Here is a 12762-nt window from a genome sequence, read left to right as displayed (position 1 = left end):
TAATTGTGACTATACCAAAATTTAGCAAGTTTCTCAGAGGAGAAATAACCATGTTTTGGTGTCTGATAGGACTGTTACCCAAAGGCAAGGATAAATTGTCTATACTCTTTACCAGTCCATTCACTCAATGTGGACACATGCACATTATTTCTTGGTTTCTTATATGCACATGTAAAATCTTCCACTGACATCAAATTTATGGCTGGATGATGATCCAACAATTCAGGTATCCTTGCTCTAGGCACACAGCATTATCTGGTAGGAAAGCAAAGAATGTCCTCCATTCACCTAGCTCTTGGGCTTCTTTTGGAAATTTTCACTAGCCATAGCATTCCCTTCCTGACGGAAAATTCTATCCTGTTTCCAATCAGTAATTAAATCTAACAACAAAGTTCCTGGAATCCAGACCCATTCCAATGTCTGTAACAAGGGCAAAAGCTTCCTACCTCTGAGTTCCCACCACCCTTTGTGGCTACCATGCCCCAAACTCTCCTCAAGGGTCTGCCAGATAAAGCCCAGAAACCAAAAACAAAGTGCCAGTCCTGGCCAAGGCCTCACCAATGCGACTTGTAGCTGGCCCTTGTAGCTGGGGGGGAACCAAGACTCCACCCTGGTCCTGTTCTGGATGATTGTGGATGACCCCACTCACCTTTGGCTTTTGCCCCTGCAGTCATACCATCCTTGCCTTCTCCTTGCCAACCACCTTAACCTCAAAGTCAGGATACATCCCTCAATTCCACTCATATTTCCTCCTCTGCTTGCTGGTGCTCCTTAGCACCTGCAAACCAAGGGTGACCTGCATCTCCCAGTTTGCCTTTGACCTCCATCCTCCACTGCAGGCTCCTGCTGATTTCTTAGTTCATCCACCTCCCTAGTGGTGGTGTACATGCTTGTGCACCATGAGTACATTATCAAAGGTTGCCATATGCATGGATGCCTGCCAAATGGCCATCATTTCAACATTGGCTTTCCATGCTCTCCTAACAACTCTTACAGTCACACTGAATCCAAGAGTCCCATCTTCTTTCACCAGTTCCACAAAGTAGATTTCACCAGCATTGGTTTCTGAAGGGGATAGTGGATGAGAAGAACCAGCACTCTGCACCAAACCAAAAGAATAAAAAGAAAACATGAAGGCACTCACCCCATCTATAAGCAATGGCACCACTTAGCTCCCAGCTGCTGACAGAAAGAACAAGAGCTTCATTTCCAGCTTTATTAGCTCCTCCCTGTATGGCCTGGGATGGTATTTTGGTCTCTTCAGACTCAGTTTTTCACAGTCCACAAAAATGGAACGAGAGAGCTCCCTCCTAACTTAGTGTGGCTGTGAATGACGTGCAGCACACAGCAGGGGCTCGATAAAGGTGGGTTCCCTCAAGTCTCCACTCATGATGTGAGCTTCTATGTTAAACTGATGTGTTCCAGAGACATCCTGGTAACTTCACACAGGATACACGGACAAGCAATGGCATACCAGATACCAGACAGACAAAAGCTTCTCAGGTGGAAGGAAACTTCAGGAAGAGCTTCACTAATTCCTAGCAATCATGGCTAGGATGGATGGCTGCTCCAGGGAAGGTGAGAAGAGAAAAATTTTCTATTCTGTACCAAGCATTTTGCTTGGTGCTATGACAATAACCATGTTAGATCTGTTCTCTCATTCATCCAATCATTCAACAACATTTATTGAGCACTAATTATGTGCCAGGCATTGTGCAAGTCGCTGGGAATATGGCAGTGATAAGTGAGACATGATTCCTGCCCTTATTGAACTTACCATTTACTGTGGGACAGACTTTTAACAAACAGATTCCCAATTAACCCCAAAAAGTTGTGATGCTAAATGCAGTTGTGATAAAGTGCATGAGATAAAGTGCATGTTATCATCTGGAGGCTCAGAAATGTAAGAACACGTAGCCAGGCAGTGGAAGAACCAAAAGGTGAACCCACGTTCAGGCGATAGGAGCGCTCACAGAACTGGGGGGGTCTCAGCAAGCAACAGCGGGAAACCAAGCCAGAGTCACACAGGGCTAGGAGGGAACGCCCAGGCTGCTGTGGATGTCCCACTGGCCACACAGCCCATGTCCAGCAGCTGGGCCCAAGGGCACTCCAGGCTCTTGTCCATTCTGTCCCCTCTCCTAGGCTGTGTCCTAGTTGCTACATTGGAAAATGTAACCTGGACACAGAAAATAAACAAGCTGGAGTAAATGGAATAATGATCTATCAAAAAGAAGACTTTCCAAAGAGACTGGTATAGTCACAGACAAAACCCTAGCCTTCCCAGACCACCCCATGCACACACCCCATGGTATTTGGTCTCAATTTTAAAAATCAAAGAGTGAAACAGCCTCTGAGAGTTGACACCCAACGTGCCCCAGGAGCTTCCTGGCAGTGAAGCTGCCCGGTGGCCCAGGGATCCTGGGCCCTGGCCGTTCTCCAGGCTGGGTCATGAGAGTCATGGCTGTGGTGACCCTCAGCATCCTGCCAGAAAGCAGGGTCCAGAGAAAACCAGGCTCGGAGAACACCAGTCTGAAGCCCCGCTTCTGGCCAAGGGAGCCTCTGATGTGTGGCCCGGTGGTTAAGCTTTTGCCTGTGGAGTCAGACTCCTTTGATTTGAATCCCAGTGTGGGTGCATACCCTCCGTGGGCCATTGGGTGTGCTCCTCCTTCTCTCTGTGCCTTAGGTACCGCATCTCTTAAAAGAGTTTTTAATTGTAACTATCTTCTAGGGTTGCCTTAAAGACTCCATGAGATGGTACCTGAAAGTATTTAGGATGCTGCCTGGCACATAGTTAAGCGCTCAGTGCACATCAGCTGCCCATCTTCTCTTGCAGACCCCCTGCATCCGGTTCTTCATAGGAGGCCCTGTCTGGGTGAGCTCCATGGCCAAAGAGGCAGGGATTTTCATGAAGCCCTCCATCATAGCAGATAATGATAGCAAAAGTGGAGCATGAGGCTCTGAGAAGTGGAATGACTTGCCTGTTTCCATCAGGGTCCCAGAAAGAGCTAGAAGGTGCATAGGCTCAACTTGGGTCATGGAAGAGAGTTTAGTGAAAGGCCTGTTTTCAAAGGCATTGGCAGCATTTAGAGAAACTGATAAGGAACAGGTTAGGTGCTGTGCAGCTAGAAATAATGGGAGCCTTTACTACCCCTAGGCCTGAAGGGCCAAAAGGGGGAGCAGTTGATGGAACCTAGAGAGAGGAGTTACATGGCGAAGACTGCCTGATGGGCACTGTGGTATTCAAAGGAACACAGCCAGCTCGTGGTGGTCATGCAGAGGTAGAGTGAAAAGCTGTCCTCACTCTTCCTCAACCTCCAGGCTTCTGTTGGATCTTCCCCTGAGCGGGGGCTACCAGAAAACAGAGGGCAAGGCAAGCTGCTGATAGTCCAAAAACACCAGCTTCACAGGGTCCAAAGCAGTAGGCAGAGGCCGGAGAGGGGTCTGGTAGAACACAGGGAGACTACCCCACCCAGCATCTGAAGTGACACTGCTAGAGGACGGCGGAGGCAGGATGGAGGCACACAGATGACTGGTACACCAAAGATGGGCTTTAGGATCTTCCTCCCTGATGGGGGCTGCGCAGAGCAAAGCCCTTGAGTTTCCAGCTTCGGGATGAATCAGAGGCCAAGAATAGGAGCTGCCTGATTGTCTATTCATTGCCCTTTGCAGAAATCAATCTCTTCATGTTGTCATTGCCAGGAATAATTATAATGAGCAACTATGGGTACTGAAGGCTCAAACACTGTGCCCTGTGGCCCAGGTACTGACTAAGAGCTTACTCCCCTTTATACTCTTCTCAAAACCAAGCAAGGCAGAAATTTATTTCCATTCTACAGATTAGAAAACTGAGACATTAAACTCCTATCCACCTGACATGGCAAATAAAGAGAAAAGGAGGACTTCAAAGGCAGTGCTGTTAGGCCCCACCACCTGTTCTCTCTCCTCCAAATTCTAGGAAGTGAGCAGAGGAAAGGAGTACCTTTACTGGCAGAGGGGAAAGTGGAGGCACCGGTCTGGGCACTGAGCTCTGAGCCTGAGCCTTTTCTACTTCTTCAATATTTCTCTCCTGATCTTGTGTGTGTGAAAGAAAACATCCCTGATTCCCGTCACCCAGGCTGTCCATGATGAAGATCCCAGCATTGGCTGTGCCGCTATTCATTTCCTTGTTTGGGGTGTGCTCACAGACACCTATAAAAACAAGCCAAGGGAAATGGACTTAGCCCAGGGTTAGGGCATCCGTCTACCACATGGGAGGTCCGCGGTTCAAACCCTGGGCCTCCTTGACCTATGTGGAGCTGGCCGATGCGCAGTGCTGATGCGCATAAGGAGTCCCTGTGTAGGGGAGCCCCATGCGCAAGGAGTGCGCCCCGTAAGGAAAGCCGCCCAGTGCGAAAGAAAGTGCAGCCTGCTGAGGAATGGCGCCGCCCACACTTCCCGTGCTGCTGATGACAACAGAAGCGGACAAAGAAACAAGATGGCAGCAAATAGACACAGAGAACAGACAACCAGGGGAGGGGGGGAATTAAATAAATAAATAAATCTTAAAAAAAAAAAAAAACAAGCCAAGAAGAAGTCAGCAGCTGGGAAATGTGGGCAGCTCTACGTGGAGCACAGCACTTTCTTCCAGTGACAGAGGGACTTTCAGAGCTCCAGGGAAGGATGTAAGCTTAGCATCTAGGGAAGGATGGTGCTTTAAGAAAAGAGGGAAGGAAGATATGAAATGTGATTTCAAAACCTAAATGGCGCTTAAGTAACCCGACTATGAAAACACCAGATCAGAGGAGAGAACATCAACTCCTCCTTATTAAGCTCCTGCCAGGTACAAATCCTAGATCTATATGCCTTCCTATCTTCTCATAGTCCCATGAGGAAGGTGTTATCCCAATTCAAACTTGAGAAAACAAAGCCAAAAGGATTAAGTCACTGGCCTAAGTCCCCGCAGGCAGTACGTGGCAGTGCTCTTAAATCCAGCCTCTCTGGATTTTGAGCACTCAGCAGCATCTCCAACCTGTAGGGCTCTTTCTGGGGTACTTGGTAATAACCAAACTAGGATACAGCCTGGGTGACTGATCCCTGTGTACCCCACATCTAACCCTTGACCTGGCAAAGAACAGAGGAAAGAACATGAAGTCATGAATTAAAAAGTGAATCCTTGAGCAAGGCATTTAAGAATGGTGACCTCAATTTCCTTACACTAAATAGAAGTAATATAGCAACTACCTGGTAGGGTTTTGGTAAGGATTAGGGAGACGGTAGATAGATGATAGATAGATAGATAGATAGATAGATAGATAGATAGATAGATAGATAGATAGATAGATAGATAGATAGATAGGTAGGTAGATAGATAGATAGATAGATAGATACATAGATACATAGATACATAGATAGATAGATAGATACATAGATAGATACATAGATAGATAGAATGATAAAGGTATGTATGTGTGGATGGATGGAAGTATGGATGGATGGATGGATGGATGTACAGATGGATGAGAGAGAGGGATATAGAAAGATGATAGATATACAGATGATGGATGGATAGATAATAGATGATAGAATTATGTATGTATATATGGTAGAATGATAAGTGGGTGTATGGATGGATGATAGGTAGATAATAGAATGATAAATGAAAGGGTGAATGGATAGGTAGAATGATAAATGGATACATAGATGAGGGATGGATAGATAGATAATAAATATATGTACATATGGATGGATGGATGATAGAATGATAAATGGATGTATAGATGAATGACAGAGAGAGATAGGGATATTGATAGATGATAGATATATAGATGATAGATGGATGGATGGATGGGTAGATAGATGATAGAGTGCTTAGTCCATTGTAGAGCCTCAATAAATGTATTCACTGTTAATATTAGGTGCTCAATATATGTATGTGGGAAGAAGGAATAGTAGATTTCTTTAGAGTGGGACATACAAACACACAAGTAGATTTACTATATTCAAAACAGACTCATTAGCCCTGAGAGATGTGCCCACGCTCACATGTTGAATGGATTTGATTAGGAGTTATTCCAATCTAAAGGTATTCAGTAAGGAGCTGTGGGGCCACCATTGTCTAATGCTGTATTCCTGGCCGTTTCCTTCAAATGTCCTCTTGTCCTTGTCCCTAGCAATATGGTAAGCACTGGGCCTTTTCTTCCACAACCTCCCAAGAGACTGTGGGGGACTTGTGATGGGTTGAAAAGCCAACTTTGCAATTGGTGCCCTGACTAAAAGTAAGACAAGCTAGGAGACCTTTTGCAGGTGATTAAAACTCACTTTACCATAGACCTTGGTGGCTGCTCCTGATAGGAATGTTATCAGTCTGGCCCTGACTTCCCACAAGACTGGCTGCCCCAACAGCAAAAAATGTCCTGGTGGTCCATCTGTGCCCATAGATCCAGCCAGCATCACCGTGGAAATGCCTTCCTGTGGCTACGGGAATGCAGGTCATGGCTGTGGAAGGAACTCAAACTCTGATGAAGGAAGGATGCCAACAGGTGGCTGAGGTCCCCCAGAGAAAAGACATGTAATTCCTAGCCATCATGGGGAACCCATTGTCCAAAATTCTTCTGAAACTAGTGGCTTGAGGATCACAGACTTTGGGTACTGGTTTTTGACAACCCCCATCACAACAGGCCATCCTTGAACTACTCTGAATTGAGAAACATCAGCTGCATTCTATTTCCTGACAACAAATTGGATCATTTGGCTGCGCCTCTCGGTCCCACTTTCATGGGAAATACTGGTAGGGAGACAATATTGCGGGAAGAACAGTAATCATGTTGGGAAACCTAACAGAGACCATAAAAGGAAGGTTGGTGTTTGCAGAAGTCCCAGGGCGGGCTCAGGCCCCTGGGTGAGAGGCCACTGCTGGGACCCAGGACAGCCTCCTGACACCCTCCCATGGCTTCCAGGCCACGACAGCCAGACACCTGGGAATGCCATCAGGGGGCTGCATGTCTGTGAGAGCACAAGAGCATGCATGGTTCCTGGGGGGCAAGGCAAAATGGGGTGCCTGTGTGTGGACTCTAGACAAGGGTGGATGATGTGACATGAGGCTTTCCTGCACATAAGAGGAATTTGTGCAATGCCACATCCCTGGAGTGGGAGGGAGAAATCCATGTGCCTGAATTTGCAGGCAGCCTGCACTTAAATTCTAGAACTGTTCAACCAAATAGCAGTGGTGGTCCCAGGCAATTGGGGGTGGGGGCATTAACCTCCCCCATTATCTCCATCAATCCCTGAAAAACTGCCCCAAATAAACATAATAATATTATTATTCATTACAAACAATTGTTGCTTTCTCATTCTTATCTAAAGGATGAATAAAAGCATCTTTTTAAAAAATTCACTCTTTTGGTTGATCTATAAAATGTCTGGCTGATCTGTAACAGGGGCACCAAAAAAGAAGAGCCTGCATGCTATGTGAATTCAACTTCAGAACAGCTTCCCAGGCCTCTTTGCCCTGCCTAAGCCCCTCCTAGGAAGACATCCTGGTGCAGCCACTTCCAAAAAGGACTTCAGGTACAATAAGGATGTCCTCCCTGACATGCATGGAAAAGTGGGCAGGAAAAGAAAACAACCAATGGGTGGGCCCAGCTGTGAACTGGGTACACCATACCCTTTCAACAGAACAAGCCAAGGCAGAAGCCAAGTGTATTGATTTGTGCCCCCTGCATTGCTTCTTTGCAAGCCACTAACTACTGCAAGGACAGCAATGCAGAAGACCCCCCAGGGACACAGAGACCCAGTGCCCATGGCGATCATGTGTTCCTAGACATCGAGGTGGCCCTTCTGCCTCCCTAACCTGGCTCAGATGTACCTTTCAGCTGAGAAACCATTAATTCTAGGTTGCCCGGAGAGTTCTGGACCATTCTAACAGCTATGTTGAATGCGAAGCCCTCCAGGCCGATGTGATTCAAGGCCACTATCTGCCCTCCTGGAAGAAGAAGGCATCTCAATAAGAAAGGGCAGTTCCTTAAAGCAGCATCCCTGGCTCTGTACGAAGCAGATATACCTGGTTTCATCTTTCCAGCTCTTTCTGCTAGTTCACCAGGTATAATAGAAGAGATGAAGATTCCAGAGTTCACTGTGCTCACATCTTCTCCTTCATTCATGACAAAACTATAATCCAAGACAGTGTTTCTTGTTAAGAGGATATGTAATAATTTGGTAGCTCGGAGATGTTGGGTCATCAGCCAGTAAGTGCCATAGCTGATATTTGCACACACGTGTCTAATTCTCAAGAAGCTCTTTTTCCTCTGCCCCAACACATGGAGAAAACTAGATAAGCAACCATGAGGGCAAGCACAGCCAAAGCTAGGAAGGCGACTCACCCAGGTGTGCTCAATTCTGCTCCAGGAGCTCATCAGAAACTAGAAAGAGTTGATTTTTCAACCCAGCACCTTGTCTCAGTTTCTCATTTTTTGTGTGGTTTTAAAGATCTTCAAAGGTGGTAACAAGAGATGAGAAGATTGGTTATTCTTCTCTATCCCTAAGAAGCTAACTATACTATAGAAAGGCTGTTAAAAGGCATTAGGGGGAAAGAAAGCCTTTGCCAATCTTGCACTTAGATTCTCAAGATATGCACCCAAAGGCTTATGGAGGCTGAAAGGCAAACTTTAACCTTAAAATCTCATTGATCTTGGGGGAAACTGAAAGGGAGGAAAAGCAGAAGTGACCCCTGAAGAAGGCAAACTGGGAGAGGAAGGACAGGAAGGTAGAATAGAAAGTCAAAAGGGACAAGTGCCCACCCTGCCCAGGTGTAAAGATGGAACCTCACCCAAGGGCAGCCGGGAGCTGCTTACCAAAGCCACAGCATGGGTCATGCTTCAGTGTCATGCAAATGATTTCCTGATCCAGTTCTGCTGGAAAGCTCTTTGTCCTGTTGTTTTGTGAGCCTAGAGATGGAATCAAAGCAATACATGTGCTTTCCCCAAAATTATTTGGGACCTAATACAAAAAGAGAGAATGGTACTTGACAAAGTGAAAACAAACTCTGAGAGCAAACTGAGTTTAAATTTAGTCTCCTGACAGTGCTGGGAACAGATCATTGAACACACAGTTCTGGCTAGCCTTACTGGATCAGTGTGAGGGACTTCGGGGTCTAAGAGCAGAGGTTGGAGCAGGGTGGGCTCTCCAGGGGTGCTGGCCTGGAAAGGGTGGTTTCCTGACTTACTATAGCTTTTGTTTTCTGCATTGGACTTGGACCAACCACAGAAGGTGAGCAGAGAGGTGCCTGTCTGCCAGTGAAAATCAAATGGGGAGCTCAGGATGGACAGCAAAGCCTTCCCTCCTTCACTTCTACTAATCGGGGGTGACACCAGCCAGCAGCCAGCCAGGGCACCCTGGAGCACTTCCCCCTCAGAGGAGTCCTTGGGGAGTGGCAGGCAGGCTGAGGCAGGGAGTTGGCATGCCTGTGCTGACAGAGCACATGGAGAAATGCCCAGGGGGTTCCCTCACAGCGGAGCTTTCTGCACCTCTCCTTCCTCCAGGTGCCACGGTGGATGCTCAGAGGCAGTTCATGATTAAGAGGTGCCCGGTGGCCTGCCAGATCCAACCCACATATAAATAGTTCTTCTCCTTAAGGAGTGTCTTTGTCCTTGCCCTTCATTGGAAACTTGCCGGAGGATGTCGGAGACAGGGACGGTTGTCTACTCCACATGTTTGCTGGTGAACCCTGGTGGAGAAGAGTCCAACCCCAGCCCCTTGGATCTGCAGGAGGAGCCGCAGCCCTAAGGGATGCCACGCTTTCCTACTCATGCCCCTACCCCCTCGCCCCTCCTCCTTCAGGGGCCAGAGCACTGGGGTTCTCTCAGCCAAAGCTCTAACACATCTCAGAGCCACTTGCCAAGCCAAAGGCAGACGTTGACTGTGAGAGCACTTCCCAACTCTAAGTCGCTTTGAAAATAATTTAAAAAAAAAAAAAAGAAAGATTATGGACATTATTTGGGAAGCAGCCTGAAATGGCAGTGAGGGATTTAAAGCAAGCCTCGGGAGTAAGGTTTCCTTTACCCCAAATGGATCCTGCGGCCTGGTCGGTATCAGTGCACACGTTCAGAGCTGGAGGCCCACAGAGAGGGGTGGAAGTCCTTGGCTTCTGGATTGAACAGGTGCTCTGAAGCTGTCCCCGGCCAGTGGAGGGGCTGCAGAAAGCAACCCAACAAGACAAGGAGAGGCAAGATGAGACAAGGCCAGGTAAGGCAAGGGAGGAGATGCTCTTGGCATTTCAGATGGAGGCCTGGGGAAGGCCGCCCAGGCCCCGTCCTCTGGCAGGTGAGAAGATCAGCTCCGGCTATCAGGAGTCCATTGGGAAGGACAGCTCTAGGGTCTTACTTCCCAGCTGAGCTCACCCCCAGCCCCATCCCCACCAAGGAGCCAGGCTTGTGAGGACAGCCATGTAGAACACTCCAGAAGAATCCAGCTGCCTCCTGCACAGTGTCAAGAGTCCTCCATCTATACCACAGGAAGCAGAAGAACCATTTGGTTAAGCCCTGCCCAAATTTCTGAGCCACAAAAGCATGATCAGAGTAACTAAATGGTTGTCATTTAAGCCGCTTGTTTGAGGCTAGTTTGTTACTCAGCATTAGAGACTCCAACAGTTTTGTCTCATTATTAGTGATTTCATTTGCAGCCAGTAGCAATGCATATTTGCACCTATAGAATTTAGGCCATAATTTTCCAAGAATAACTTTAAGATATCTGTGCATTGAGGGTCAACTGAATCACCCAAGCCCTATTGCCAAAACAGATGCAGAACTTTTCCTGAAGAAATGGTTCAGAGAGCCGTCTTCATTGGTCACCTGCTGCCTGTGAATCCAGACTACCTATATAACTTGTAGGGCCCTAGGCTCTTTTTTAACATTACAGATCATCATGTTATAGTGTAAAGTTGTGTTTATGAGCTCATTATTTTCTTGTATAAATTCAATAACAAGTAGTACGCTGATAAGTGAGATAGCATAGTGCAAATATTTGGGACACAGGGTCTGGAGTTCACTGCATGGGTTCAAATCCCAACCCCTCAGTTTCCTCCTCCATGCAGTGGTTAATACAACAGAAGCAGATTCACAGGGATCCTAGGGTCCAATTAGTAGGTGGTGTACAGAAGTGACTAGAACCATACCCAGCTCATGATAAGACCAAAAAGACTTAATGCAACTCATTCGTTTCTTCCTCTTCAATTGCATAGCACCACCTAGTTCTTTTTTCACCAAAAGATAGGGGTAAGGTAGTAGGGGTGATGGGATGCAGTGCTTGTTTGTGTTGAGCATAAAACAACTCCCAGCCTTCACTAAAGCTCTGCAGAGTGAGTTGACAGTTGGCTACCCCAGTGATTTATACCTTCCCTAGACATCAGACCCCCTTTAAACAATTCCTTCAGGTGCTGATCACCCCAGCATGCCAAACACATGGGCGCTTGGGGCCCAGGTGCGACGGCTTGCTCGGTCGGTAGAGGTGGGGTCTGGCTGCGGACGAGGGGTTGGTCCCACTTGGGACGAGGGGTCGGTCCGGCAGCAGACGAGGGGTCGGTCTCACAGGGGTTGCACGGTTCGGCTGACGGGGTCGCCCAGCAAAGCCGGCGACAAAGGGGTCGCCCGGAGAAGCAGGCGACGAACTGGGGACAAGGGAGGCCAGGCCCTTGTCGGGGGCTCTCAGGACTGGAGGGCGCATGGCAGAAGAACTACTGCGGAGACAAGGTAAACACGCAAGTCCAACTTTATTGAGGGAGAGGCAACAGTTTTATAGGGGCTGGGGAAGGCTGATTGGTCGAAGCCATGCCCTGTTCTGATTGGTTGCCGGAGAAAGGTCAGTGGGCAGTACTGGACGGGGGAGGGGTGGTGGTTAGGGATTGGCCGTCGCTGTTGCTGGGGGAAGGGGCAGGGTTTAGGGATTGGTGGCTACTGTTGCTGGGGTGGAGGGCAGACTGGAGTTTCCCGCCCACGCCTGGCTGTTGCTGCTGTCGGGGGAGGGAAAAGGGCAGACTGGATTTTTCCGCCCTGCACCTGCGCAGGGAGAAAGAAGAAGAAGGGTGCCACCCCACAGGCATTGTGTGGCGCCATCCGGGAGGAGGGGCGGCCGCGGAAGCATGGCTGCGGAGAAGGGGAGACCCGAAAGCACTCTGCGCCCATGCCGAGCTCCCTTCAGGGGTGGCGGTGAGTCCGACCAGCCACCCTATTATGGGGGCAGCGGCTTGGCCTGCCACGGCCGCTCCCCCGCCAGGCCAGCAAACCACACTTCAGCCCGAGGGGTGACCGCACCCAGGCAACAGAGGCACAAACCCACCTGCCTCTGACTCCCTCCCCACCACTGTCCAGGTTGAAGGCGTCCAGGGATGTGCAGGGCCGGCCTCCCTCGGCATCTTCGAGCCCACGTGCAAACAGCGCATTTCCTGAGCTCAAGAGTCTCTGAATCCAACTCGCAGGCATGGGCCCCCCCAGGGGGGCAGCATTCACGCTGGCCATTTGCACAGACTTGCTGAGGTCTGGATTGGGGGAGGGAAAAGCAAACAAACACACATGGGGGAGGTCTGCTTCTGCTGTGCGGGGACAGCGACAGCCCACTCACGCCCCGCTCCGCTCCCCCTTCCCTTCCCACTAGCTCATGGGACTCTTCTGATTGGCCCCGAGAATGCCTGTCCTCCTAACTAGCACATGCCAGTACAGAGATCTCAGGGAGAGAAGGCAGAGGCACATGGCCGTCCTCCCCAGGAGCTGCGGGACTGGACGCGCGGGGCTACCC

At 48.7% G+C, this 12762-nt stretch overlaps 1 protein-coding gene across 1 annotated transcript in view; it reads right to left on the bottom strand.

Moving 5' to 3' along the window:
- Nucleotides 1-12382, bottom strand: part of LOC131278917 (FERM and PDZ domain-containing protein 2-like) — a 38088-nt gene extending 25706 nt beyond the window's left edge. The window contains 6 exon segments of the mRNA XM_058299554.1: nucleotides 995-1099; nucleotides 3980-4188; nucleotides 7844-7960; nucleotides 8039-8145; nucleotides 8825-8921; nucleotides 12307-12382. Coding sequence (XP_058155537.1) covers nucleotides 995-1099; nucleotides 3980-4188; nucleotides 7844-7960; nucleotides 8039-8145; nucleotides 8825-8921; nucleotides 12307-12382 — 711 coding nt within the window.
- Between the last annotated feature and the right edge of the window lie 380 nt (nucleotides 12383-12762).

This window comes from Dasypus novemcinctus, chromosome 6 (genome assembly GCF_030445035.2).
Source record: "Dasypus novemcinctus isolate mDasNov1 chromosome 6, mDasNov1.1.hap2, whole genome shotgun sequence".
In the NCBI taxonomy this organism is placed as follows: Eukaryota; Metazoa; Chordata; class Mammalia; order Cingulata; family Dasypodidae; genus Dasypus; species Dasypus novemcinctus.
Note: the sequence above shows the minus strand (reverse complement) of the source record. Positions and strands in the feature narration are given on the sequence as shown.